This window comes from Schistocerca serialis, chromosome 2 (assembly GCF_023864345.2).
Source record: "Schistocerca serialis cubense isolate TAMUIC-IGC-003099 chromosome 2, iqSchSeri2.2, whole genome shotgun sequence".
NCBI lineage: Eukaryota > Metazoa > Arthropoda > Insecta > Orthoptera > Acrididae > Schistocerca > Schistocerca serialis.
The window spans coordinates 495,839,363-495,866,406 of record NC_064639.1 but is presented as its reverse complement, the minus strand read 5'-3'; the positions used below and the strand labels follow the sequence as shown (position 1 = coordinate 495,866,406).

The window sequence follows — 27,044 nt, the reverse complement described above, 5'->3', positions numbered from 1 at the left end:
GTTCATTAACTGTTGTAAAGGTGTATATGTGTAAAGCTGACGATGTATTGAATAACGGAGAAAGTTTAATAACAATGTACGTTAAATGCGTTTTTTTTCTCGGAAATCTTTCGGAATAGCACATATGTCTATGTGGAGTTTTTTTTTTACTTCAAACGATCTTTCCTGTGTTGTTTTGTATCCCGCCTGGATAGGCGGGGCGTGGATCTGCTCCTGTAAACTGAAGGGTAGGCCGAATGTAGGAAGCGAGTAGGAGAAGGAAAAGGTGAAGTACTGTGGTACTGCGTGTAAGTTAACATTCTTTTACTGCTTTATCAACATGTACAAATTATAATATTACTTAACTTTGGCTGAGATGAGCATGTAGGTGCGAAGCCGTACAGGTATCAACGCTAAGAGCTGCTAGTAGTGAGACAAACTATCATTGAAGTAACTGCAGTAACAAAGCCTATAATGACTAGCCCCCTATGAAGTAAAAGCTAAGTTGCTTGGTCGTCGGCTCGGAATCAAATGGACTGAATCTGGAGCGGCGCTCGTAGAGCTGCACAGCGCCGGCTAGAGGGCGCTGTCGTCGGTGTCTGTCATAGTGCCACCCTAAGAACTTGCACCTACCCCGAGGCATCGTAACTATCGATACCACATGATGTCACTGAATATTGAACATTCCTCCGAGAGCACCCTGAATATTTGTGTCTGCTTCCGCAATCAGAGTCAGATAACATGAAAATCCTATGGGTACGGTGGCGCGTCATAAAAAAAATTAAAAACAACCTGTCACTGATGAAACCAACATTTCGGTCATTGTTACAGCGCCTTCTTTTGGATCTTTTGGTGTAGTTTTGGTTTCAGTAAATGTAAGGTTACATTTTTTAATTATTTTCATTTATTTTTTTACGGTATGACGAAGTACCATACGCAGAAAAGTTTCATTTTAACACCCTCTCTCTCAGGTAGGCAAAACAGGTAGCATGTTCAAAGACAGAACGACACTGATACATTTAAGACGTGGACAAGAATTAGTAAGGCCCTCAAACGCTTCTGAGAGGCCCGCTAAACCCGCTGGGCAGAACAGGTAATAGGATTGTGGAAAGGGCCAAGGGTTGAGGCCAGTCTCTGCTTCTAATTGTCATTTATTGTAATTTAGCAACTCTTTCACGGCTGAAGGCCTCCAACAAGAAATCTTAACAAGATAAAAGTCCAATTAAGATAGCAATAAAATAATTCAAAAAACAATATACACAAAGTGCAATACAAATGGCTGAGGGCCACAATTAATTTCCAAAATTTTAAAATATATTACCATAGACCTTTAAAGGCAGAAAGCCAACAAGAAATCTTAAAAAACATCAACAAGATAAAAATCCAATTAAGATAGCAATAAAATCATTTAAAGAAACAACATACACAAGGTACAATACCCATGGCTGAAGGCCACAATCAAACTTCAAAAGTGGTTCAAATGGCTCTGAGCACTATGGGACTTAACAGCTATGGTCATCAGTCCCCTAGAACTTAGAACTACTTAAACCTAACCAACCTAAGGACATCACACAACACCCAGTCATCACGAGGCAGAGAAAACCCCTGACCCCGCCGGGAATCAAACTTCAAAATTTCAAAATTTATTACCATAATCTTTATAGGCAGAAGGCCGCATTGTTTAAGCATGAAAGATAAATTTAAAAATTAATTTTGCAAAATTTTAAGAAACAACAATAACCACAAGACTAAAATTTAAAATAGCTGACAACAGATAATTAAACACCGGCGCCACTCAAAAGGCATCCAGGGAGGTCGGTTTGTCCTCGTTCACTTAGGTGACACAGGTGGTGAGCCTAACTATACTTGATCTGTCGGAACCCAACCAGGAGGCAGCCAAGGACCGACCGACACAGCTACTTGCTTCCCGTCCATCAGTACATGAGAACTCCAACCGGCAATGTTATAAACTGTGACAAACCACAATGGAGCACGTATTAGCTGTCAAAATTACACGCCATGTTGGACAGCGACAACAGGTGAGGAAAGGACGCTGCCTGAAATTGCGTTAGTGGCCAGAGCAGGTAACCAGAACACTAACGGCCATAAGACAGAAAATTCCACTGGTGCACTCAAATCGCAGTCGATCAAAATAGTTAATTGCACCCCATGGCGGCTAGATCTCAGCAGTAGAACCATTCGGTGTTGCTCACCGGAAAGCTTCCCAAACAGCAAACCACCGAAGCGAAACATCGCAACATGAATAGACGTGGCTTGGGTAGTTGAAACCACTACTCAACTTTGACGTCCTGAGTCGGCGAACCACGAAGCTCGTAGCGATCGGACAGCTCCACACACGCTCCGACACTGCGCAGGGACTGCCAGAGGCCCCAGCCGACTGCACCGCGCAGAGATCTTACCTCGTCTGCAACAACCGACCGACTCCCCTCAGAATGCCGACAACATCTGAAATCGTCGTCAGTAGACATAAAGCGAACTACACACACAACCTGACAAGCACTTGCACGAAGAGCTGGACGATACACAACAGTAACTAAGCATGCACGAAGACAAATCGGGAGTCGATGCATACACACACAGCCGACTCATGAACGATCGGCGAGCCAAAACGCGTCGTCCGGTTGGACGACCGACCGACAATCCAGCAAGACCGTGGCCCGGCTCAAGTGATGTGTGGCGGCAATGGTCGGACGAGCCATGTCGATGCAGACCTCACTGCTGCTCCAACCCGACTGCACTAGTGCCGCATTGCAACTCCCCGACTGGCAGGTCCAGACTGCGCTCCAGACGCGTATTCAACCGACTGTCAGCACGAACTCGCAACACGAACTCACTACGTGAACTCTCCTACGATAGACAACGACCGGGAAGTAATAGCAGACAAGCAAAGATACTACGAGAGGGGATATATCGATAGGAGCTGCTAATGCTGCACACGGTCAGGCAAAGCAGCAACTCAGTGACAGTAGTAATTTAAACTAATATAGTGAGGTGGAAGTACGTTAAAAACAAGGTGTAAAATACATAATGGCGGGAACACCAGCCACGCCCGGCTCAGATTCGATTGTACGCATTGAAGACGATTTAAAATGAGAAAGGGAAAAAATGCTAAAACTTTTTCCTTTGATGTTCACCTCCATGTCTAAGTGGGAGCTCGAGTGCGGTGAGAGATGTATTACTCTTACAGCTGCCGTGTTTGACGAGGCGGACCCGCCGCATCTGCGGTCGGCGTACCTCGCGGCCGTGGAGGCCGTGAACCTGCAGACGGCCGGCTACCGGGTTCGCGCCAGCGGCTTCTCCAGGCCCGTCCTGGCGCCGCTCAACGTCACCGTGCCGCGACACGACGGCTTCAGGACCGCCAGGATCGGTACGCTGTCCAGCCGCTTTCACGTTTACTCTACAGGCTGTCCCAGGACAGTGAACAGTACTCAAGGATTTGACAGTAATGATCATTCGAAGCAAAATAATCCAGTAAACATGCGCCTTGCAATGCATACCGTAAAATCTGTGATCGACGCTGCGAAACAACCCTCTTCTACTGCAAGCTCTTTGCTTTCCATATTTTGGCAGGAGGCAGTATGGACCGAGAAATCCGCCCGGCGGCTTAACGACGGACCCCGGTGTGCCGGCCAGCCTCGATGGTTTTCCACATCCCCCTAGGTGAATACCGTGCTGGTCCCCACGTCCCGCCTCAGTTTCACGGCTCGGAGACATCTGAACATATTCGCACTATTCCATGGGTAACACTAGACGCAGGCAGTTGGGGTACACTAGTTCCGTACCGGGGGGTACGGGGTGGGGGCAGGAAGGGCATCCGGCCCCCCCTTAAATTAACCTTGCCAAATCCGAATAACCATGCCGACCCTGCACCATTGCGGGAAAAAGGCACAAGCAAAAGAAAGAAAGAAAGAAAGAAAGAAAGTATGGACTGAGGCAAGAAAAAAATGTCTAGTAAACACGGGCACTAAAACACATACCTTAAGATCCATGAGCACTTGTTCGCTAGAACAGACTTGTTTCACATTGAAGAAGATGAACACTTGCTCATACCTCCTAAGCTAAGCATTTTAGAACGCATGTTTACGACACATGTTTGCTTCGAATATTCTTTCCTGTCTTATCCTTGACTGCTGAGTGTTCCTTCTGGGACACTCTGTATTTAGATTAGCTTAGATTTACTTTTCGTTCTAAGTGATTCATAGTAAGGAGATGTTCCAGGATGTAGAACATATCAGACAACAAGAATACACAATAAATATTTACGAAGAAAAACCGATGTGCTACTCTACCTTTCACATATCTCAAGTTAAGCGGTTCTCGTGGGTATGGAATAGGTCAAAAAGTCTTAAAGATATTTTTATTTGAAGGATAAGAAAACTTGTCACAAAACATGTAAATGTTCACCAACGGCTAAGCTACAGGGAGTCAGCCAGAGAAGAGTCAACAACAGAGAAACACTGCGGAGTGACAAATCGGGCAATCATGTCGTGCCTGCTATGCAGCACTGGCTGAACTCTCTCTTTTTCTGTCTGTCTCTCTCTCTCTCTCTCTCTCTCTCTCTCTCTCTATGGCTGGGCTGTTAACTGAGGATGGCGCGCTAGCGTGAGCTACGTATCACTTTCAGTAATGCTGCATGAGGATGTCACGGTTTCGTACTAGCTGGATTGGCGGCGAATTGAAGAGGACACAGCCACAAGCAGAGGCCGACGTGAACTTCCTTGCGAGTAAACGGCTCTGTGGATTCCAAATCACGGTAAAGGCCATTTAAGATGCTTTCCTTTTTGCCGTGGTGAGGCTCAGGTTTGTGTTGAAGGTGTGTTCAGCAGAAATTTTGGTTTGGTGACAACATGGGAGTTTTTTAACTGTGGTTCCGACCCGCGTTATTCGTTAATCCATACAGTAGTAGGTTGCGTCCTAGAATAGAATATTGTGTTCACACCCCAAGTTGACTAGCCGCTTATCTAATAGGCTTTGCCACGATGTGAGCCGGCCGCTGTGGCCGAGCGGTTCTATGTGCTTCAGTCCGGAACCGCGATGCTGCTACGGTCGCAGGTTCGAATCCTGCCTCGGGCATGGATGTGTGTGATGTCTTTAGGTTAGTTAGGTTAAGTAGTTCTAAGTGTAGGGGACTGATGACCTCACATGTTAAGTCCCATAGTGCTGAAAGGTGGCTACACTGAGCCACTGCGCCAGAGATTGCGCCAAAGAGTATTATTAAGCCGCCTCCACAGTGCCTGTTAAGAACTCGTAGCAGGCAGTGCGTGGGCAGAGCTCGTAGTAGTGAGTGCTTGTCGAGAGCTCGTAGTAGAGTGCCTGTCGAGGTCTCGTGGCAGTCAGTGTTGAGATGTGCGAGTGGGCAAGGCTTGTCGAGAGGTTGTAGTAAGGAGTGTTTGTTCCATGTTTTATCCAGTCATTTGATGGGAGAGATAGCAGATGTTATTCTAATGAAGATATTGTAATGATCAGAGTGCATTTCGTCAATATATATGAAGGTAAAAACCACTATGTTCTTTTATTATTTGTGTGTCTCAAATAATGCATCATTACAGGTTCAGTCAACAAAGCATCTGGCTTGTGCTCTTGTATTAGAGTGTAATTCTGGTTTTCTTGCATAATTATAGTTTTTCTAATTTTCTTTTATCACGTCAGTATAATTGGTATTTAAAATTCTTCTCTTGTTGAAGAAGAACCGTGCCAGATGTGCATTGAGTCATACTACTACATACAGAACAGCTACACTTGTGCTTGTTGGTTTCGTAGGTTTCATAGTTGCTGGGGACTTAATTAATTAATTGTATCAACGAAAAATTTCATTTCATTCTTGTTGTTGTTCTTTGCAGTCAGATAGCGTAACAATACTAGTCAGGGCCAACCGTTTACGAAACAGCGTAATCGGACATACAGCTACGAAAAATTTAAAAAGTATTTTCAATAATATTTAATTAAGCCCCCATGCAGTGCTTAGAGCCATTTGAACCCCGTTGTAATTGTCGTCAATGTAACATCAAAACTTTTATTTAACTGGTTGTGTATGTTGATACTGTAGTGTTATATTTAGTCGAGTGCATAATTTTATTAAAGGTGGTAATATATAATAGATGTGTCGTAGTATTTAGAGCGCAGTTGGCACTGCATATGATTTCAGTAGAAATTTTGTCCTTTTATTCTTGTTGTTTCAGAAAACAAATTGCCTTTATGTCAGGAGAATTGTTGTGTCTGTATATAGTTAACCTGTGGGCATTCACGGCGAGATAAGGATCTTATTGCATCTGGTGGCATGTTGCACATCCGGCGACAGGGTTACCTACTTGGACTTCTTGCTTGCCCGGGGATCCACCAGGAATTGATCAAGTTTCCCTGGGGAATCACCAGCCCTTTCCCTCCTTCCCCTCCCCTCCCCTCTGGACCATTGGGGATGATGCACCCCCTCCACACCTCCATGTTTTATAGCTGTGTAGGAGGAGTTACTCTGCAGCTGGACGTCATAGGGAGACGATCAGGTTTTGTCTTTTTGCTTATAACAAATTACGTTAAGTCATATCACTTGAGTTGTGTTTGTTAATACTAATATTACGTGACACCAGCAGAGACCACAACGACACAGATATGTAAGTACTCTCGTTTTTACACATTTCCCATACTTTTCGTAGTTTCCCCAATTTGACCTATTTTCCACAGTTTTGCACACTACGCTCAGCTACGCGAATTGTGTGTCAACATCACATCGTGTCGTGTCACGACGTTGCGTCAAAGCATCGCGTCGCGTTGATGTCATGATGTTGTCAGCTATGTTCCCGATTTACGTATCGCTCCTATGCCACCACTGCATTAGTAATAAACATCGTAGTGTTAGAAACGGACACGTTGGTAGAAACAAAGACGTCATAGAGAATTGTATAAGCCAAAGATATTGTATAAGAAATACCACACCACCTTTCTGCATTATGTGACTTCAAAGTAAAATTCTGGTGCTCCAACCAAAGATACTGTATTTATAGCACACCTCTAGAGAGAGACGTTCAGTATCTGTAACAACCCCAGCGAAAATCATTTCCCCTACTGGGAGGTAGATCAGTCCCCTCAGATTCCGACGTGTGGGTGTGTAACAGCGAAAGCCAATAATCGCGGATACAGTGTCGACCTATTGCTGAGAAAATTGCGTTTGGTGCCTAACGTTGCTGCTAAAACAATTCTGACCGCGAAATCTCCCGCTCGCGGTAATAACGGCCAACAGATCCCAAGACGTAGGTGGAAATATCAAAGACTGTTTCACGCCTAGATAACGAGGAGCTCCTCCCCAATATCCGCCGGATAATGTCGATATCGTATGGAACTCCTTGTACGATCGTGGCCACCAGGACGCGAACGGGAGAGATCCACATGTCTGTCCAACACTACGCCAGACCATGTCCCCAAGTGTGGTAGAGAAATTAAAATAATGTATGCATAATCATCTTAGACCTAGAAGCTGACACAAATGAAGCTCGATCCGATCGCCCAGGGAGAGAGCTTATGCCACCGCTAAACCTACCATAACTTGTCGATGCTTTTACAGATAAACACTGCTAACAGTTTAAAAGCCAACCCGCTCCCTTCCCCACCACTCCATAATTTCTCTGTGGAACACCTAGACAAACGACTCACAACTCGCAGACATGTTCATGATCACCGGAGGAAATCTGTGGACTCCTTTGTGAATAAAAGTTGTTAACAGTTTAATCGCCAAGCACGTCCTTCCCACCACTCTTCCGCTCTGGACCTTTCAGAAACATACTCCCCTTCACGCATCCAACCATCATGCTTTTGAAACCAGCGTGGCTGACTCCTTTTTCAGTCAGGGAGCCTCCCAGATGGAATGAAGACCCTCAACAAAATCGATCTTACAAGTATAAACGACGTTTCTACCAGCGTTGTTGACTCCTTTTTTCAATCAGGTAGCCTTCCAGATGGAATGAAGACCCACAACAAAATCAATCTTACAAGTACAGGGTGGCGCACGAAATATGTAACCAATTGTTTCTTTTTCACAAGTTACTGCGCACTTTAGATATCCCGCTGGGATTTCTACAGCAGTACCAGCAGAGCTTGGAAAAACAAATGAGTTACGAAATGACGTGTAATTCACGATACTGCCGTTAGGAGACTAGTAAGCAGCAATGGCTGACAATGGAAGACTGACGACACAGCAACGATCGGAAATTGTGTTACTTTTTCATGAAACGAAAAACCTTGTTGTGACTCAGAGGCGTTTTCGACAACAGTTTTACACACGATGGGTCCCTTGGAAGAAGACCATCCACAGGTTGTACGATAAATTTGTACAGGAAGGAACAGTATTGGAAGCGAAGCGACCTCGGGCTAAGCCTGTTTGTTTGCCGGAGAATATTGAAGCGGTACGAGTTGCTGTACAGAGAAGTCCCGGGAAATCGTGTAGAAAGGCAGCATTGCAACTAGGAATATCCAGACGCTCCGTTCAACGCATCCTTAAGAGTGACCTCCATATGTACCCATACAAGATGACCTGTGCACAGCTCATTGAAGAACACAAGCAGCAGAGACTACTGTTTGCCCAGTGGGCGGAGGATAGGGAAGAAACTCTCAACAACGTTTGGTTTTCAGACGAGGCGCATTTTCATTTAGACTGTGTGGTTAACAAATAAAATGTACGCTTTTGGGTCACTGAAAACCCACAAGTGCTTCATGAACGACAACATTATGCTCCGAGGGTTACAGCGTGGGCAGCAATTTCTGGTCACGGGCTTATTGGACCCTTTTTCTTTGAAGAAACTGTGAACAGCGAGTGTTATTTGAGCATGCTTCGCAATAGCTTCATTCCACAGCTTCTTGCTACTGCCTTGCCCTTCAACACGAAGTGGTTCATGCAAGATGGAGCAAGGCCACATACTGCAAACACTGTGTTGGAGTTTTTACACGAACATTTCGACATGCGGATCATTTCACTCACTTCAATGACGGAAAAAATTGGCCCCCCAATAGTCCAGACCTCAATCCATGTGACTTTTTTCTTTGGGGGTACCTAAAGGAAAAAAAATTCCCCGAAACGTCCACGTGATTTAATGGAGCTCAGAAGACTTTTCTTGAAGCTTGCAGTGAAATTACGGAAGACATGTGCCGTAGAGTAATCACTAACTTCAGTGTTCCTTTGAAGGAAGTTAGGAAACGAAATGGTGGACATATTGAGCATATGCTGAGTTAGCACAAATCTCTGTGGATGGCTCTTCATTGTAGTATATGTTCCTTTCAGATTGTATTGACAATAAAGTTTATACTAAAACAAAATGGTAACACATTTCATGCGCCACCCTGAATAAACGACATTTCTATAAGGCTCGTAAATTAACCACAGGGAAATCCAAATATTGTCCGTAATTTCGACTGCCAAGCGCAATACAAAGCCATCGACTCGCAAAGGTCGCGATGATACAAAATGCGACCTTAGAGACCGAGCATCGTATACGGAGAAACCGATTCTCCAAAGACAAATTACCAACATGATTAAAATATACGATCAACAGATACACAATGATACAAAGAAAAAACTGGTCACACGTACCTGATAACAATGCAGTCGGCACCGTATTTATGACGAGAAGATGTGTGTTTCCGTCAACCCAGTATCGGGACTCTTGCAGAAGCCACTGTGAGCGTACAGAGAGACATGGGAATAATGATCAAACTTCAGCCACGCAGCAGATCCCCGTATGTGCCCGCCAGACGCGGGGAAGTGCCATCTCATTGGCTACAAATAATTACGGGAATAATCACCGACCTGTCGCTATTCTAACGGTTCGCAATAAGTGCGAATGCATTCGCCTGATAACTAGCGCCGCCTTTTAAGGAGAATGGCCGGTTGCTGTGGTGGAACGGTTTAAGGCGCTTCAGTCCGGAGCCGCGCTGCAGCTACCGGTCGCAGGTTCGAATCCTGCCTCGGGCATGGATGTTTGTGATGTCCTTAGGTTAGTTAGGTTTTAAGTAGTTCTAAGTCTAGGGGACTGATGTCCTCAGATGTTAAGTTCCATTGTGCTGAGAGCCATCTGAGCCATTTAAGGAGAATGCTCCAGCGACCGTTTGAAAGAAACGGGATCCGTGGATCATCCGCGTGCTGCCGGTATCAGGGGAAGCCGGCGACTGATAACGTTGACAGCGTGTGCCACCTGGCGAAGACCCGAAACATCTAGAGGAGTAAAAACCTACTAAAATTAATTTATATTACACACTTGTAAGCAGTCGCATACGGTCTTATCCACAAAAAAGCATTATTTAGTAGCAAAAAGCAATCCATATTTGTACTCGTTATAATAATATCCGCATCTCAGATCGCGTTAGAGCTCCGAAAGTACAATGGTGTCGATGACAAATCAGGAAATATCGACGTCCAATACTTCTCAGAGGGACGGTTGCAGTGTCTATTTGTATAGTGATATTTTATCAGGTCCGTTGTACTAGGAGAAAAACGTCTGAGACACGTATGCAATAACTTTGGTCATGTTTGCCACCATGATGGGACTCATTAAAAAAATGGTGCTGACAACGTATGTAATTCTACATTACGATCAATGTATCACAAGACATACTCGTACACTGTCCCTGCGAAGAAGAAAAAAAGAGCTATGATCAACCAATGTGTTTTAACACTATTGACCAACTTCGTTTGTCACTGTAACACACTAAGGTGATGACTTCTCCTATGTCTATTATTCCCTAGGTAGGCAAGCACTGGACTGTCAATAAAAAATAGATTTCTATGGAAATAGATCTTGCGATGATGGTAGCCTACAGCCATTAAACCAACCTGGAAATGGTCTAAAGCTGTTGATAGACTTTCGTATTTTGTCGTAAGACATCGTATCCTAAACATGTTACGTACATGATAAATAATTTTTGATTCGAAGACCAATCGTAGCTAACACCATACTGACATTTGCACTGTGTAGTGGAACCGTGGCACATCTGGAAAGACGACGTTTTTATTAACAATAGCTATGAGAGAATAGGAAAGGTCCTAATTGTCTTCTTTTTAAGTAGAGTATCAAGATATTGCTTACTACCATTATCGAATAATTCATTAAAACTAGAGTCTTCCACAAAATGTACACATACAGCTAAAATATAAGATGTATTCGAATTTTAGGAGTCGTAATCGGAAAAGACGACACACCAATTCCATCGGAGCTAGTATGGTTCATGTCAAGTAGACAAACTGCGTAACGATCTTAGATTAACATATTCAGAAATTTTAATAGGTCTGTTCGACAAACACTATCTCCAATACGAATCAGGAAGGCATAATTTATTCTATATCGCAACCAACTAGACGGTCTGGAACAGATCCGTAGTTGTTTCTTGCATTCTCAGACTTAGTCTCGCTAGAATTTTCCATACTGATTTGTGTACGACAAACAGTGACCGAGATGTGCAGCATGGAGTACCACGTATACACCACATCGTCTTGTAAACCAGTATATGTTCTAAAAGTCTTTTTTTAAGTAGATTATAGAGATATTACATCCCATTCTTACCGAATAATCCATTAAAACTACAATCTTCCACACCATTTACACACCCAGCTAGAAATGTAACACTTATATATTCTAATTTAAGGAGTCATAACCAGAAAAGACGTCACGATCAATGCCATATGTTCCAGTATTACTCCCCCCCCCCCCTCCCCCCATCAGACAAGTTCCAGAATGATTTTAGCGATACAGATAAGAAAAACTTTAATAGGTAATACTCCAGGTCTGTTCGACAAATAATGATTAACTACAGGGATACACTTCTACAACAGATTATCTGAGGTGATTGTCAGGAAAACGTGTGACCCTTTACACGTCACTCATTTCAACCTTGTGTTTTATATCTCACATCCCCCTGTCTTAGTATTTACCTCTTCTCCTTCCTATGTGTCGTTTTTTGTATGCACATGGTAAACACAAGATAACGATTATTCATACTGATTACAGAAAACAACATGTGGGTAAGGATGGAAGCACTGTGGATCTAATAGAGTTGTTACTCTTTGAACCACCTAATATACGCCCGCTCGACACATTACATCCTTTAGACTTTTATACAACCACCAGTTAGGGCTCTCCTTTGCAGCATCTGAATTACTCTCATTAGATTTTATCCCCAATATTCTTAACACACCAGTAAATGTCTCTGAGGATCGCTACACCATTGACAGTTTTAGAAACCGTAAATAACAAGAATGCCTTTCCGTCTTGATTCAATAGCGTGTACAACACTTCCAACTGTAACATTTCTGATGAAGGGTGATCATCCGCCCCCCTTGCACTGACAGAGGGGGAGAAAGTACGTTTCTATACCATATTAATTTATTTGTCAGGAATATCCATGCTATGAAAAAAAGAAATTTGGTTTATAAGCAATATTTTTTCAGATATTCTTACAACCAGTGAACTATGACGGGAGAAGCTTGCAGGATGTCATGTAGAACTGTCGACGGCCCTGGACGATTCAGCAGTGATGGACATGACCCAGTAGAAATGAGATATGGATTACGGGTGAGGCGCGATTTTGGCGTCCATGATGACTGGGTTACGACAGCAGCTGCCACCCGCCACACAGATCTACTGTTGTGGTCAGTAATGCTTGTGGGAACCAATCCTAATTCGGCAATATCTTTATCTCACGTTATTGTGTAGAACAAAGTTCAAGACTGAGAGAAAGGTTTTTCTCATGCTTGAATGCACCACTTCTTCAATATAGCGCTCCTTCTCGATCGATTACCCCATCCATATAATGTTTGTGTTTATTCCAATTTCCATACATCTATGACGCCATGTCTATCACTTGCTCTGTATAAGTATGAACAAAACCCGTGTAAATGGTGAACATTAATAAAACCGACAAACTGAAGGGACAGACCTGACTGGAAATGGAAGAAAAAGGTCCTATGAACACGTGTTTTGAAATGCATCATTGCCACGATAGATGGCGCTGACGAATGGCAGTTCCTCTGACCACGTACCGTTTATTCCTTGTGTGTTGCAGTCTGTGTGATTGATGCAGCATACGACCGCTACGGTCGCAGGTTCGAATCCTGCCTCGGGCATGGATGTGTGTGATGTCCTTAGGTTAGTTAGGTTTAAGTAGTTCTACGTTCTAGGGGACCGATGACCTCGGATGTTAAGTCCCATAGTGGTCAGAACCATTTGAACCACCATTTCGGCACGTACAGCTGGACGTCGTCGCGCGAGGTGAATCGTTTGCTCCTCAGAGCCTTTTTAAGGGGACCAAGACGGCCCCCTTCTGATTCAGTTCCTGCAGCACGGGACAACGGTGAATGCCCTGCGTTACTCGCAAACCTTGACCACCCTTTAGCAAGCGATCAATTCAAAATGACCAGGCAATCTCACCGGTGGGGTCATTCTGCTCCACGACAATGCAAAGCCTCATACGGCCAACACAGTCGCGGCACGCCTGCAGAAATTCAGATGGGAGGTTCTCGGCCACCCTCCATCCTCCATACAGTCCGGACCTCCCTCCCTGTGGTTACGCCATTTTTGGTCCCCTTAAAAGGGCTCTGAGGGCAAACGGCAAACGATTCACCTCTGACGACGACGTCCAGCTGTACGTGCGGAGCTGGTTGTCATCGCAGCCCCGGGAATTTTATGAGACAGCCATTCACCACCCTGTGTCACAGTGGGACAAGTGTCTCAACAGCCAGGGTCAATACTTCTAACATACAGGTACTGGTTTCTGGAATTATGCCTCCGGCTCGTTTCTTTTTCAACGCCCCTTATACATTGAAGTGCCTGGGGAGAACTCTTGGAGCTATGAGAATGACTAATCTATTAAATCAGGACGGAATATGCCTCCGAACTGACTGAGATCTGTGCTAAATATTGACAGAGTAATCTCACTCTAGACCCCTTGGGGAAAGATGTATAGATTTTGTTGTTACTTATACAGAGGAAGTGACATATAGGGGGTCATGGATGTGCAGCACTTATAAAAAAAAACACAATCATTATACAGGTGGGGTAGTCGGTCGAGAGAAGCTGTAACTCGTAGATACTGGAGTAATAGTGATGTCATACATACCGATTACATAACATTGGAAAACAACATCTCGAAGGTAAACGGCTATGTGATAGTGGAAATTGATAAGACAGACGACGCATGAGAGAGAGACAAATGTGGTAAATACCGAGACAGGTCGATTTGAGATCTAAAATATAACATTCAGGGTATTTAAGGTAGATATGAGTGAAGTGTTAAGGGTCACACGTATTCCTAACAATCACGTCGGATAATCGGTTGTACAAGTGTATCCCTATAGTTTATCATTATTTGTCGAGAATACCTAGAGCATTACCTATTGAAGGTTTTCATAGCTGCGTCCTGAAAATCATTCTAAACTTGTCTACTGGGGGATGAATAATACTAGATCATGAAGTATTGATCGTGACGTCTTTTCTGGTGATGACTCCTAAAATTAGAAGACATAACTGTTACATTTTCTATTTTCTGGTTATGACGCCTAAAATTAGAAGACATAAGTGTTACATTTTCTACACTTGTGTCCAAAATTAAAGCAACAAACGGAAATTTTGCAAGATTGCGTTCATTTTGCAACAAAACAACATAAACAGGTGACAGTAAAGTAGAAACAATGTAAGGAATACAGAAGGTAAACAACTGCAATATGCATAACGGTAGACAAAAATGTTCTTCGTTCTTCCAACTTAATGGATTTCCACATACATTCCGACATTTGGTTAATGCTCTCGGTATGGGGTCTGACCACTTCTGGCCGGCCGGAGTGGCCGTGCGGTTCTAGGCGCTACAGTCTGGAACCGAGCGACCGCTACGGTCGCAGGTTCGAATCCTGCCTCGGGCATGGATGTGTATGATGTCCTTAGGTTAGTTAGGTTTAATTAGTTCTAAGTTCTAGGAGACTGATGACCTCAGAAGTTAAGTCGCATAGTGCTCAGAGCCATTTGACCACTTCTGGTAAAAATACAGGCCTGACATCGACGGCGAATGCTGTGAATGATATCGTCATTCTCATGTTGAGGCAATAACGCCCATCTTCCTGGAGAACTGGTCGCAAGTCCTGGAGAGTGATTTGGTGGATGCTGACATGGAGCAACCTGTCTCCTACTTGACCCCAGACTTGCTATATGGGATCAAATCGGGAGAGCGAGCAGGTCAAGCCATTCGTGCAATATCTTTTGTTTCCAAGTAAACATAAACCTCTCTTGCTCTATGAGGTCGATCATTATCGTCCATCATTACGAAGTCTGGGCCCACACCACCTCGCAGCAACCGCACATGAGGTAACAATATCACGTCACGATACCCACCAGCAGTTAACCGTTACCGATTCACCCACACAATTTCATGAGGAAGTATTCATGTGGTCAACATAATCCTTTCCCGCAACATCAGGGGTCCTCCTCGATATCGGACTCTTTCCACAATGTTTGGGTTCGGAAATGGAGTTCCACGTTGCCTCCTGATGAGAAAGCGTCACCAGACCAAATAGGGACCCATCTGTGAAAAGAACACTGGACCACTATTCTACCGCCAAGGTGGCGTGTTAACGACTCCAGTTTAGACGTTCCCTTTTTCTGATTGATTGATTACTTTGGGGGAGGCAACCAAGTAGCGTGATCATCGGTCCCATGGGTTTAAGGAAGGAAGTCGGCCGTGCCCTTTCACAGGAACCATCCCGGCATTTGCCTAAAGCGATTTAGGGAAATCACGGAAAACCTAAATCAGGATAGCCGGGCGCGGGTTTAAATCGTCGTCCTCCAGAATGCGAGTCCAGTGTGCCAACCACTGCACCATCTCGCTCGGTTTCCCTTCTGTAAAGACGCATCAGAGGTACAGTCGTGCTCAAAAGTATCCGAACGACCTGAATTGCATTTTGCCTGATTCGCATACAACCCAACTGTCTAGCAGGTCCTCTAATCGCTCTTCGGTACAGTCGTTTGACTATTGAAAATGGTTGCAACAAATCACCACTAGAAAACTCTGCTCTGTATCGCAAATAACTCAAGATGTAAAGTAATACCAAGATACTACTAATATCAGGGAACACCTTATCACAGATGAGACTGTCCTTATGGATTGTAAGCTCACATTTATTACAATAAATGACATACCTGAAATGTTACCAACCTCATTATTACGTCAGATACGTAATGCACGTGATAAGTTCGTCGTATTCATAATTTCCTCTTCAAATTAACATACCGTTCTTATTATTTAACACAAAATGACATTAAAAATTTAAGTTTTTCACGAGTTGCTAGTTGAGAATATGTATGAACTTAAAATGACAGGACGAACCGTCTCGTTCTGCATATGGATTCAAACCCGTGTGATGCAGACTAAGCAAAGATTTCGTGACTGACGGAAACTAACTGTCATTCCTGACTAGGCAAGCAAAGATTTCGTGACTGACAGAAACTAACTGTCATTCCTGACTAGGCATACAGAGAGTGATATACCTCGATTTTAGACAGTATCAGTTAGGAAATATCAACTTTAAATTACATAACGTAAACATTTTGAACGGACGCGAATTCCTACCCAGCATCTATTGTCCCTGTAAACGAACTACGAGAGATGTTAAATATTTCTTCGTCACAAGTAACTTACTTGAAATGCCGTGAGGTAAGGCTTTGTGTTGGACAGGGATTCGAACCCAGAAACTAATCGTATTGTTATCGAAGCACAATCAACTGTAACATATCGGATTTTCTCGGCAGTAGCAAGATGTTTTAACTGAAATGACGAGACGAAACATTAATGTTTTCCTTCCCAGGACTCCAGCCTGGCACCTATCGCTGTTATATTCTAGAGAAAACTAACGTTAAATTTGGGTTTGTTACACGAGCAGCGACATGTGAGCATGTTTGAACTAGAAATAATAAGACGAAGAGTTCAGTTCTGACTGGTAATCGAACCCCACACATATCGTTGTTGACTACACACAAAGAGACGTCAGCTACCGAATTTTTCTCCACCGAAAGCTCGGAATAGCATTCTTGGACTCACAGTGATCTTGCAAATAGTTCTGTGTCTCAGTGGGAGTCAAAAATGTCATATATCGTTAGTGTTGACAACGAATGAAAATACATTAAAAATCAAAATTATTATACACTAGCAGATAGGTGTTCTCATGCTAGAACTTGATAATAAATAATGAAAACTTTAGTGGCGGGCCAGGATTCGAACCTATTCACGCGCAATATGTGGAGATTTTGAGGAATCTGCAGTTTGAAGAAACAACAATTTGTAGTCGAGCTGTACTGTCACGAAGGGATCAAATTCCACGTTAAGGGCGGTCTGAGTTGCATTGCCAGTTGGGAACCAATTTGATCAACATACAGAAGCTCAAATAAAAGCTGGAATAAGTGTCCTGTGACCCTACATACCGTTTGTTTCGTCACTAGAAATAAATAACTAGTATAAGAAAGGTTACTGGTGACAGATTTTCTACATGTTGCCACTCCTGAATATATCGTCGTTCAACCTAATGTCTACTTGATACAGAAGGAATATCATGTTTAATGTGAATTTCAGACCACAATGCTATTATACCTTCTTCACTTGGCGGAGCCAGAAGAGAATAGAATCTGTCTGTCCCTATCAAAAATTATCGTCAGAAGTTGGAATTGAACGCAGATCACGAGTATGCGAATCTACCAGCTATCCTATTGTAACGTCGTTGCGCCACACTGGATGAGCATTCTGACACACAGGCTCCCTGTAGTGGTTTGCAGCATGTTCAGTACATTCATTTACTTGGTTGACCGAATCGCCATGAACTAGCTGCCTCGGCTACCCAGTGCACACATTCGGCTCCATTTTGTAATCACCGAAATAAAATCACGTAATGCCACCTACACAGAACTGCCAATAGTGCAGAATGCAGAAATTTAAATAGGAAATGTTCCTTGCCACTTGAGTTATTCTATTGCGCTATTTGTTTGTTGAAAATGTCGTGCAGTGCAAAGGAAAATTTGTAACTGTCTGTCTCTCATAAGTCTAAATCCGGCCATATGCATTATCTCACAACACTTTGGAATGCGGAAGTTCTGGAGGCATTGTTGTCCAAATGGTTCAAATGGCTCTGAGCACTATGCGACTTAACTTCTGAGGTCATCAGTCGCCTAGAACTTAGAACTAATTAAACCTAACTAACCTAAGGACATCACACACATCCATGCCCGAGGCAGGATTCGAACCTGCGACCGTAGCGGTCACGCGGTTCCAGACTGAAGCGCCTTTAACCGCACGGCCACACCGGCCGGCGCATTGTTGTTGCCTTCTGGAGGTGCTGTAGCTACTGTTCAGCTAGTAGTGTAACGGTAAGTGAAGTACACCTTAGACAAAACGTCGTGAGTTCAAATACATCCACTGCTACATTTTTTAAAACGCAATTCTGCTGTCTGCTGAAGTTGTCAATTTAATGGAACTTTGAACATAATTCCCTTTGCTTCTCAATCCAAAATAGTCGCATGTGGAAAAAGGGCCAACTACTGCGACATTTTGTTCTTTTCAAGTTTAATACATGGCCAGGCAGCAGATGCATCTCGAAACTTTTGTATTATCTATTTGGAGAGCGCATCGTGCCAAAATAGTCAGAGAAGTATTTTATACATTAGCTGTCGTGTGGTAATGGCATTTTATTCTTCTTCAAACCTCGTTTGACAGCTTTAACTCAGAACAAGTTTTCTACATGCATGTAATCAATAAACTGCATGTGCATTGTCAGACTGTTATGGATAACATCATAGAATTCGCATATATCGTTGATGAATTTCTCTCTCATGTTTGCTATTGTTTAAACAACCTTAAAAGAAACCGACGAAAATTGTGCACTATATTACAGGAAATGAAATAAAACTACTCACGATAACCTTACGAGGAAAGTCTGTTTTAATAAAGCTGAGTATCTGTACACAATTGTGTCTCTATCAAACCGAATTAGAAAAATACTACTCACTTAGATTTCAATTGGGTCTGTGTTTAATTGGTATGCTGTGTCATACTCAAGAGGTATGAAAATGTAGCATTTCATAAATAAAGTTATGTATTTGTAGAAACCCAAAATTTGCTTTTCACCTGTTGTGCAGCATTGTAAGTTTGTCAACATTGCACTATGAGCAGAAAGTATTTTCTTGCATTTTCTTTGTCGATGTTTGATCTGACTGCTTGTAGCTCTTTCACAGAAGGGATAAAAACGTCACACTCAGCGAGACTGGAACCACGAACCAGAAAAGACACTTTTTTACAAGTCAGCAGTCACCACAGAGCTAGCGATGATTTATGTTTCTGTGATTCCTACTACGAGGCCAATAGTCACTAGAACTCGTAAATCGCTGTTTAAAGAACAAGATTAGTTGCAATTTCCACGTGCAACGACTTTCCTGGGCTGAAAACCGTAAATTTACAATCTTTTGTTACACCTCAAGCGATAATAACTCAGATTGTTCAACGGAAATGACAGGAAAAATCAAGTGAACTTTGAGGCTTAATTCCGTGCACACCAGGAAGTAACTCGTCGATCACAGAGTTGCCAAACATACTTTGCCTTGTTGCCAAATCTCAGTTACAGTACCAGCAGGAAGAAGACGAACCGATGTGTTCCTACTGAGGGCTGGGAAGTGACCATAGCTGGCATTCCAAAGACGCAGCTGGCGCGGCGTGGAATACGTAATGCGTCTGATTCGCCTTTCTGTAACTAGGTTTAGGGACTTGAGCGTAGTTACTAATAATACTCAGAACTGACTGTAAACTAAGCATCATAAATCCGTAACTCTCATAGTTGTTTTTATATGTCTTTCGTAACTCTACTCAAAACTAAGAAACTCATTCATGGACGTTTTCGTGCCTGGCCGATAGTCGAGCACAACAAACAGATAAAAATAAAAATCAATGTTTGTGTGTTTGCGTTGTAAGTAGGCTGTTTATGTTTTCTTATTGGCAACGTTACGTAGCGCTCTGTATGAAAACCACTGGCTGTGCTGTGTGCAGTCTGTGGCTAGTTTGCATTGTTGTCTGCCATTGTAGTGTTGGGCAGCGGCAGCTGGATGTGAACAGCGCGTAGCATTGCGCAGTTGGAGGTGAGCCGCCAGCAGTGGTGGATGTGGAGAGAGAAATGGCGGAGTTTTGATATTTGTAAGAATGGATGTTATGAACTCCTATATATATTATGACTATATTATGACTTTTGATGATATTAAGGTAAATACATTGTTTGTTCTCTATTAATATCTTCCATTTGCTAACTATCCCTATCAGTAGTTAGTGCCTTCCGTAGTTTGAATCTTTTATTTAGCTGGCAGTAGTGGTGCTCGCTGTATTGCAGTAGTTCGAGTAACCAAGATTTTTGTGAGGTAAGTGATTTGTGAAACGTATAGGTTAATGTTAGTCAGGGCCATTCATTTGTAGGGATTTTTGAAAGTCAGATTGCGTTGCGCTAAAAATACTGTGTGCCAGTTTAAGCACAGTCATTTATAATTTTTCTAAGGGGACGTTTCAGCGTGTGAGAGAGAGAGAGAAAAGAGAGAGAGAGAGAGATAAATATAAGAAGAATGGGAAAGAGAGAGTAAATAATTGTTGTAAAAAATTGCATCATGGTATGTAAAGAAATCTTTCATTAAAATGACTCGTTCCACATCCTTACGAAATGTAAACTGAAAGACATGGCTGGCGTGGCCTGGAATACGTAATGCATTTGAATCGCCTTACAAACAAATAAATATAAAAATCAATGTTTGTGTGTGTGTGTGTGTGTGTGTGTGTGTGTGTGTATGAGAGAGAGAGAGAGAGAGAGAGAGAGAGAGAGAGAGAGAGAGAAAGAGAAAGAGAGAGAGAGATAAATATAAGAAGAATGGGAGAGGGAGCAAATAATTGTTGTAAAGAAATTGCATCATGGTATGTAAGGAAATCTTTTATTAAAATAACACGTTCCAAATCCTTACGAAATGTCATATTCATGATCTATGGAACAAATATTAATCGGATCAAATCTAATCTAATCTAATCATATTGCTGACTAGCTATGAAGAGTCATGAATTACCGAAATTTTCGTCAATATCAGTAACTAAATCTAAACTTGAAAATAAAGGACCACAGTTTTTGTAGTAAACCAGGACTCCTATCAAGACCCTTCTGTCTCTGTTAACCAACCACTAAAGATGTCTCATGTACCTCTATTCTGAAGTAACAAAGTGTGCATGCATTTAAAGATGAAGTGCATGGTGTGAAGTTCTGTGACGGAGATACGAACCCAACAGGTAATCGGTTTGTTAATTAAGTAAAATCAAATATTATGTATCGGTTTTTCTTACCAGCTGCTAGGTGTTTGAATCGAAAATAAGGATACAAATTTTTGTGCCTGAGCGACAATCGAACCGTACACCTACCGCCCTTCTTTATCATCCACGAATATAGCTTAAGTACCAATAGGTTACTCACCAACAGTAAGACGTGTGCGTGTTTGACCAGAAAGTGTTAATTTGCACTATCAGGCCGGTATGCACGTGATAGGGCTTGAAATGAAATTATGAGTATTTTTGTATTGGATCAGTATTGAGACCCACATACTTACCTTTGGAGGAGACCTAGAGAAGACTGCAGTCTTGCGAAAAGGAACGAAATGACTGATCTGTACTGTTCCGAGAGGTTCCGATGCTCAAGAGAGGAGATACGAATTCGAATCACAGTCCAGCACCAAATTTTTCAATGTCCTTAGTTCAATCAAGTACAAGTAAAATAAGAGCCCTGTTCCTTTAAATGGCTATCAGTTCATCAAATAAAATAAAATTTTCTAATGTAAGTAAGTTTACTGGCGACAGTATTTCTGTTACCATTACTTCCGCCTATGTCATTTCCCAACGTAAACCATCTTTGCATAGTTGGTAATGAAGGAACGTGATGTTTAGTGCGGATTCTGAATTGTAACGTATTTCTCTTGTGGTTGCCAAAGTAAAGTAAATCTGTTTGTGCCTCTTAAAAGTAAATGCCAGAACCCACGCATTGCACCTGTGATAGTTCGTTCCACTACACCATTGTGGCCATATTTCCCAGCCCCAGGAGTGTGCTGTAACGGATCATATACTTATCTTACAAAATTAGTTACGGTGGAAAAAATGCGAGTCTGTTAAATGGTTAAGTAGAAGCAAGCTTCTGACGCGGAGATTATGCCATTCTCATTTCAGCGGGATGTAAAGAATCTTCTATGCATCATAACCTCGATGTGAAGCCATTTTGAAATTTTCACTAATTCAGCAAATATTTCTTAGTTCTAAAAAATCCACTGTGAAGTTACCGGATAATTCGATTATTAACGTCATTATTACTATCAATTTCTTCATGCCGCTGCTGGAACACATGTGCTTGAACATCATTTAATGCCTTTTGCTCATTATAGAAGTAGTTACCCAAGAACAGGTTCTTTCCCTGTCTACAGAATTCTTTTCATGTTAATATCAAACATCAGCAATTACTCGTAGATTACATTAAAACTGAAGTAATTGGTGAAGACGCCACTTGATAACAAAAACGCGCTGTCTTTCTTCATTTACTTGAGCCTAGAAATGGCTGTAGAATACTGCCAAACCAAAAGCCAAGGGATCTTACTTCCTTCCGATATACGTCGCTGTCAGTTCTTCCGTATGATTTGGTCGACGTGACCTGTTTCAAGTTGTGTATGACAGAGAATGTTTTAGAAAATCAGTTGTTTTCTTTCGCAATAAACAGAAAGATTTTCATTCTAAGCTATCCAAGTTTAAATTTAATATTCGCTTCTGTAATGTGAGAAGCAGATTCAGAAGGATGTAGGTTGCGGTAGGTACTGGGAGATGAAAAGGCTTGCACAGGATAGAGTAGCATGGAGAGCTGCATCAAACCAGTCTCAGGACTGAAGACCACAACAACAACAACAACAACAACAACAATGTGAGAAAGTGTTTCACAGTTGCAAAACCCGCATACGACCCATTGACCTTACACTTAGTCGCTGACCATAAATTCTAGCTCAGAGTGACACAAGTTTAAGTAACATAATGTAGCGATGACTGTTTGCCAGTGCTCTTTATCACCGGAAAATACGAAATTAACCCATTGGGCTCCATAAGTACACTTTAACAGTAATTTCTGCGTGCATGCAATGCATACGGATTGTAGAATTTAGTGGTGCTTTCTCTTCCACTTCTGTATACAACATGCCTGATATAAACGGGCCCTTTATCATTATAGGCCCTGGGCAGTGCAACATCATTCTGACAACAGTAATGTGCTTTTACTGACAGCCTCACTGTTCGTTTTATCTGATTTTGTAATCATTTAAATAAAACAACATGACCTTCCAGCATACGTTTTTTCTCATACGACGAATAATGCCAATGAAGATTGAGGCATCAAAGAGAGCCCATTTATGTTGTTTAATTTTTCTCGTTTTCTGTTTATGCCAACTTGAAGGCACTACCTTCAATTCAGTACTCTTTACTTTGGTGCGCAAGTGCTAACGCAGGCACAAACAAGAGATCCTCAATTTTAATGCCAAGCAGAACCGACAGTGGTTGCTACATGGTGGCAAGGTTATAAATAGCAAGACTACGAGTAGGAAGGTCTCGGCTTCGATCCCTGGTCAGTCCCACGAATCTTATCTCCCATTTTACACTTACTTCCCCTCGGGCAGTGTTTGTTAATGTGAAAAATGCCGAGTTGCACTGTGGTCCGAAAGCCATTTTAAACTGTAGGTTCCCCTGTTAACTGTCTAGGCACGTCAACTCAAAGGTCGGAGGAAAGCAACAGCATACCACCTCCAACAGCACCGTGTCTATTAAAGCACTGTGGTGTTCAAACCAATCTTCCAACTGATGACTTCTTTACTTTACTATGGGTTCCAAAGTTAATGAACTTCATGTTATTAACATTTTTGTGTTTTCGTGCTGTAACTTAGTAAACGTAAGTAACCGGCCGAGCACTGTCTCCGTTCGAGTTGTCAAGGTGGTAGACGACGATGCTGTCGACCCCAGTTACAACTTGTTCATGGCTATGTTTCAGTCGAATATCCCTTTGTACCTTTCTGTGTATTTCAAGATATGCTTTTATACACTTGGTACGCATCCACATTGATATCTGATAGAGCTGTATTTAGCAACATGAATCAGATATGTTTTCCGAGCAATATATCAGACAATACGTCAGTGCAGTGAGATTTCGTTTGTGTGTTGTGCATGGTGCAAGAAATATTTGTGTTTTGCTTGCTTCTGTGACAGGTTTCACCCCACTGAATGCGCGCAAGCTCACGAACAGACTATAAATAATTGGAATTACGCAATAATACACTTAAAAGTATATGCCTACTTGCTTGCGCACTCCTGGGACTGTAAAATGTGGCCACAATGGTCTGGCGGAACGAACTATCACAGGTGCAATGCGTGGGTTCTGGCATTTACTCTTAAGAGGCACAAACAGATTTACTTTACCTCTGGTAACCTCAATAGAAAGACGTTATAATTCAGAATCCGCATTAAACATCACGTTCCTTCATTACCAACTAGGCAGAGCTGGTTTACGTTGGGAAATGACATAGGCGGAAAAAAAGGGCTCTGAGCACTATGGGACTTAACATCTATGGTCATCAGTCCCCAAGAACTTAGAACTACTTAAACCTAACTAACCTAAGGACATCACACAACACCCAGTCGTCACGTGACATAGGCGGAAGTAATGGTAAACAGAAATATTGTCGTCAGTAAACTTACTTACATCAGAAAATTTTATTTTATTTGATGAACGGATAGCCATTTAAAGGAACAGGGCTCTTATTTTACTTGTACTTGATTGAACTACAGACGTTGAAAAATTTGGTGCTGGCCTGTGATTTGAACTCGTATCGTTCCTTTTTCCAAGACTGCAGTCTTCTCTAGGTCTCCTCCAAAGGTAAGTATGTGAGTCTCAGTACTGATCCAGTACAAAAATATTCATAATTTTATTTCAAGACTGATCACGTTCACACAGGCCTGATAGCGAAAATTAACATGCAATGTCTGTTCATGTGTTGCCAACATTCGCAATACGTGTCGTTATTTCTGGGCAAACACGCACACGTCTTACTGTTGGTGAGTAACCAATTGGTACTTAAGCTATATTCGTGGATGATAAAGAAGGGCGGTAGGTGTACGGTTCGATTGTCGCTCAGGCACAAAAATTTGTATCCTTACTTTAGATTCAAACACCTAGCAGCTGGTAAGAAAAACCGATACATAACATTTGATTTTACGTAGTTAACAATCCGATTAGCTGTTGGGTTCGTATCTTCGTCACAGAACTTCACACCATGCGCTTCATCTTTAAATGTTACTTCTGAATGGAGGTATATCAGACATCTTTCGTGGTTAGTTAACAGAGACAGAAGGGTCTTGATAGGGGTCCCAGTTTATTACAAAAACTGTGGTCCTTTATTTTCAAGTTTGGATTTGGTTACTGATATTGGCGAAAATTTCGGTAATTCGTGACTCTTTATGGCTACTCAGCAATATGATTAGATTGGATTTGATTCGATTAATATTTGTTCCATAGATCATGAATACGACATTTCGTAAGGATGTGGAACGTGTTAGTTTAATAAAAGATTTCTTTACATACCATGATGCAATTTCTTTACAACAATTATTTACTCTCTCTCCCATTCTTCTTATATTTATCTCTCTCTCTCTCTCTCTCTCTCTCTCTCTCTCTCACACACACACACACACACACACACACACACACACACACACACACACACACAAACATTGATTTTTATATTTATTTGTTTGTTATGCTCCACTATCAGCCACGCACTAAAACGTCCATGAATGAGTCTCTTATTTTTGAGTAGACTTACGAGAGAAATATACAAACAACTATAAGAGTTATGTTGCTTAGTTTACAATCAGTTCTGAGTATTATTAGCAACTACGCTCCAGTCCCTAAACCTAGTTACAGAAAGGCAAATCAGACGCATTACGTATTCCACGCCGCGCCAGCTGCGTCTTTGGAATGCCAGCTATGGTCACTTCCCAGCCCTCTGTAGGAACACATCGGTACGTCTTCTTCCTGTTTGTACTATAACTTAGACTTAGCAACAAGCAAGGTATGTTTGGCAACTCTGTGATCGACGAGTTACTTCCTGGTGTGCACGGAATTAAGCCTCACAGTCCACTTGATTTTTCCTATCATTTCCGTTGAACAATCTGAGTTATTATCGCTTGAGGTGTAACAAAAGATTGTAAATTTGCGGTTTTCAGCCCAGGAAAGCCGTTACACTTGGAAATCGCAACTAATCTTGTCCTTTAAACAGTGATTTACGAGTTCTAGTGACTATTGGCCTCGTAATAAGAATCACAGAAACATAAATCTTCGCTAGCTCTGTGGTAACATGCTGACTTGTAAAAAAGTGTCTTTTCTGGTTCGTGGTTCCAATCTCGCTGAGTGTGACGTTTGTTTCACTTCTGTGATAGAGCTACAAGCAGTCAGATCAAACATCGATAAGGAAAACGCAAAAAATACTTTCGGCTCATAGTGCAATGGTGAAAAACTTACAATGCTGCACAACAGGTAATGCCTCTTTCCGTTGCTGACAAGCAAAATTTGGGTTTCTAGGAATACATAACTTTATTTATGAAATGCTACATTTGCATACCTCTTGAGTATGACACAGCATACCAATTAAACACAGACCCAATCGAAATCTAAGTAGTATTTTCCTAATATAGTGCACAATTTTCGTAGGGCTTCTTTTAGTGTTGTTTAAACAATAGCAAACATGAGAGAGAAATTAATCATCAACGATATATGCAAATTATCTGAAGCTATCTATAACAGTCTGACAATGCACATGCAGTTTATTGATTACATGCATGTAGAAAACTTGTTCTGAGTTAAAACTGTCATACAAGGTTTGAAGAAGAATAAAATGCCATTACCACACGACAGCTAATGTATAAAATACTTCTCTGACTATTTTGGCACGATGCGC

The 27,044-nt window shown here is 42.1% G+C and overlaps 1 protein-coding gene across 1 annotated transcript in view; it reads left to right on the top strand.

Moving 5' to 3' along the window:
* The window catches only part of LOC126456136 (glutamate receptor ionotropic, kainate 2-like), a 293,829-nt gene that overhangs the window by 68,241 nt on the left and 198,544 nt on the right, over nucleotides 1-27,044 (top strand). Inside the window, exon 3 of the mRNA XM_050091890.1 lies at nucleotides 3,188-3,367. Coding sequence (XP_049947847.1) covers nucleotides 3,188-3,367 — 180 coding nt within the window. The remainder of the gene's footprint in view (nucleotides 1-3,187; nucleotides 3,368-27,044) is intronic.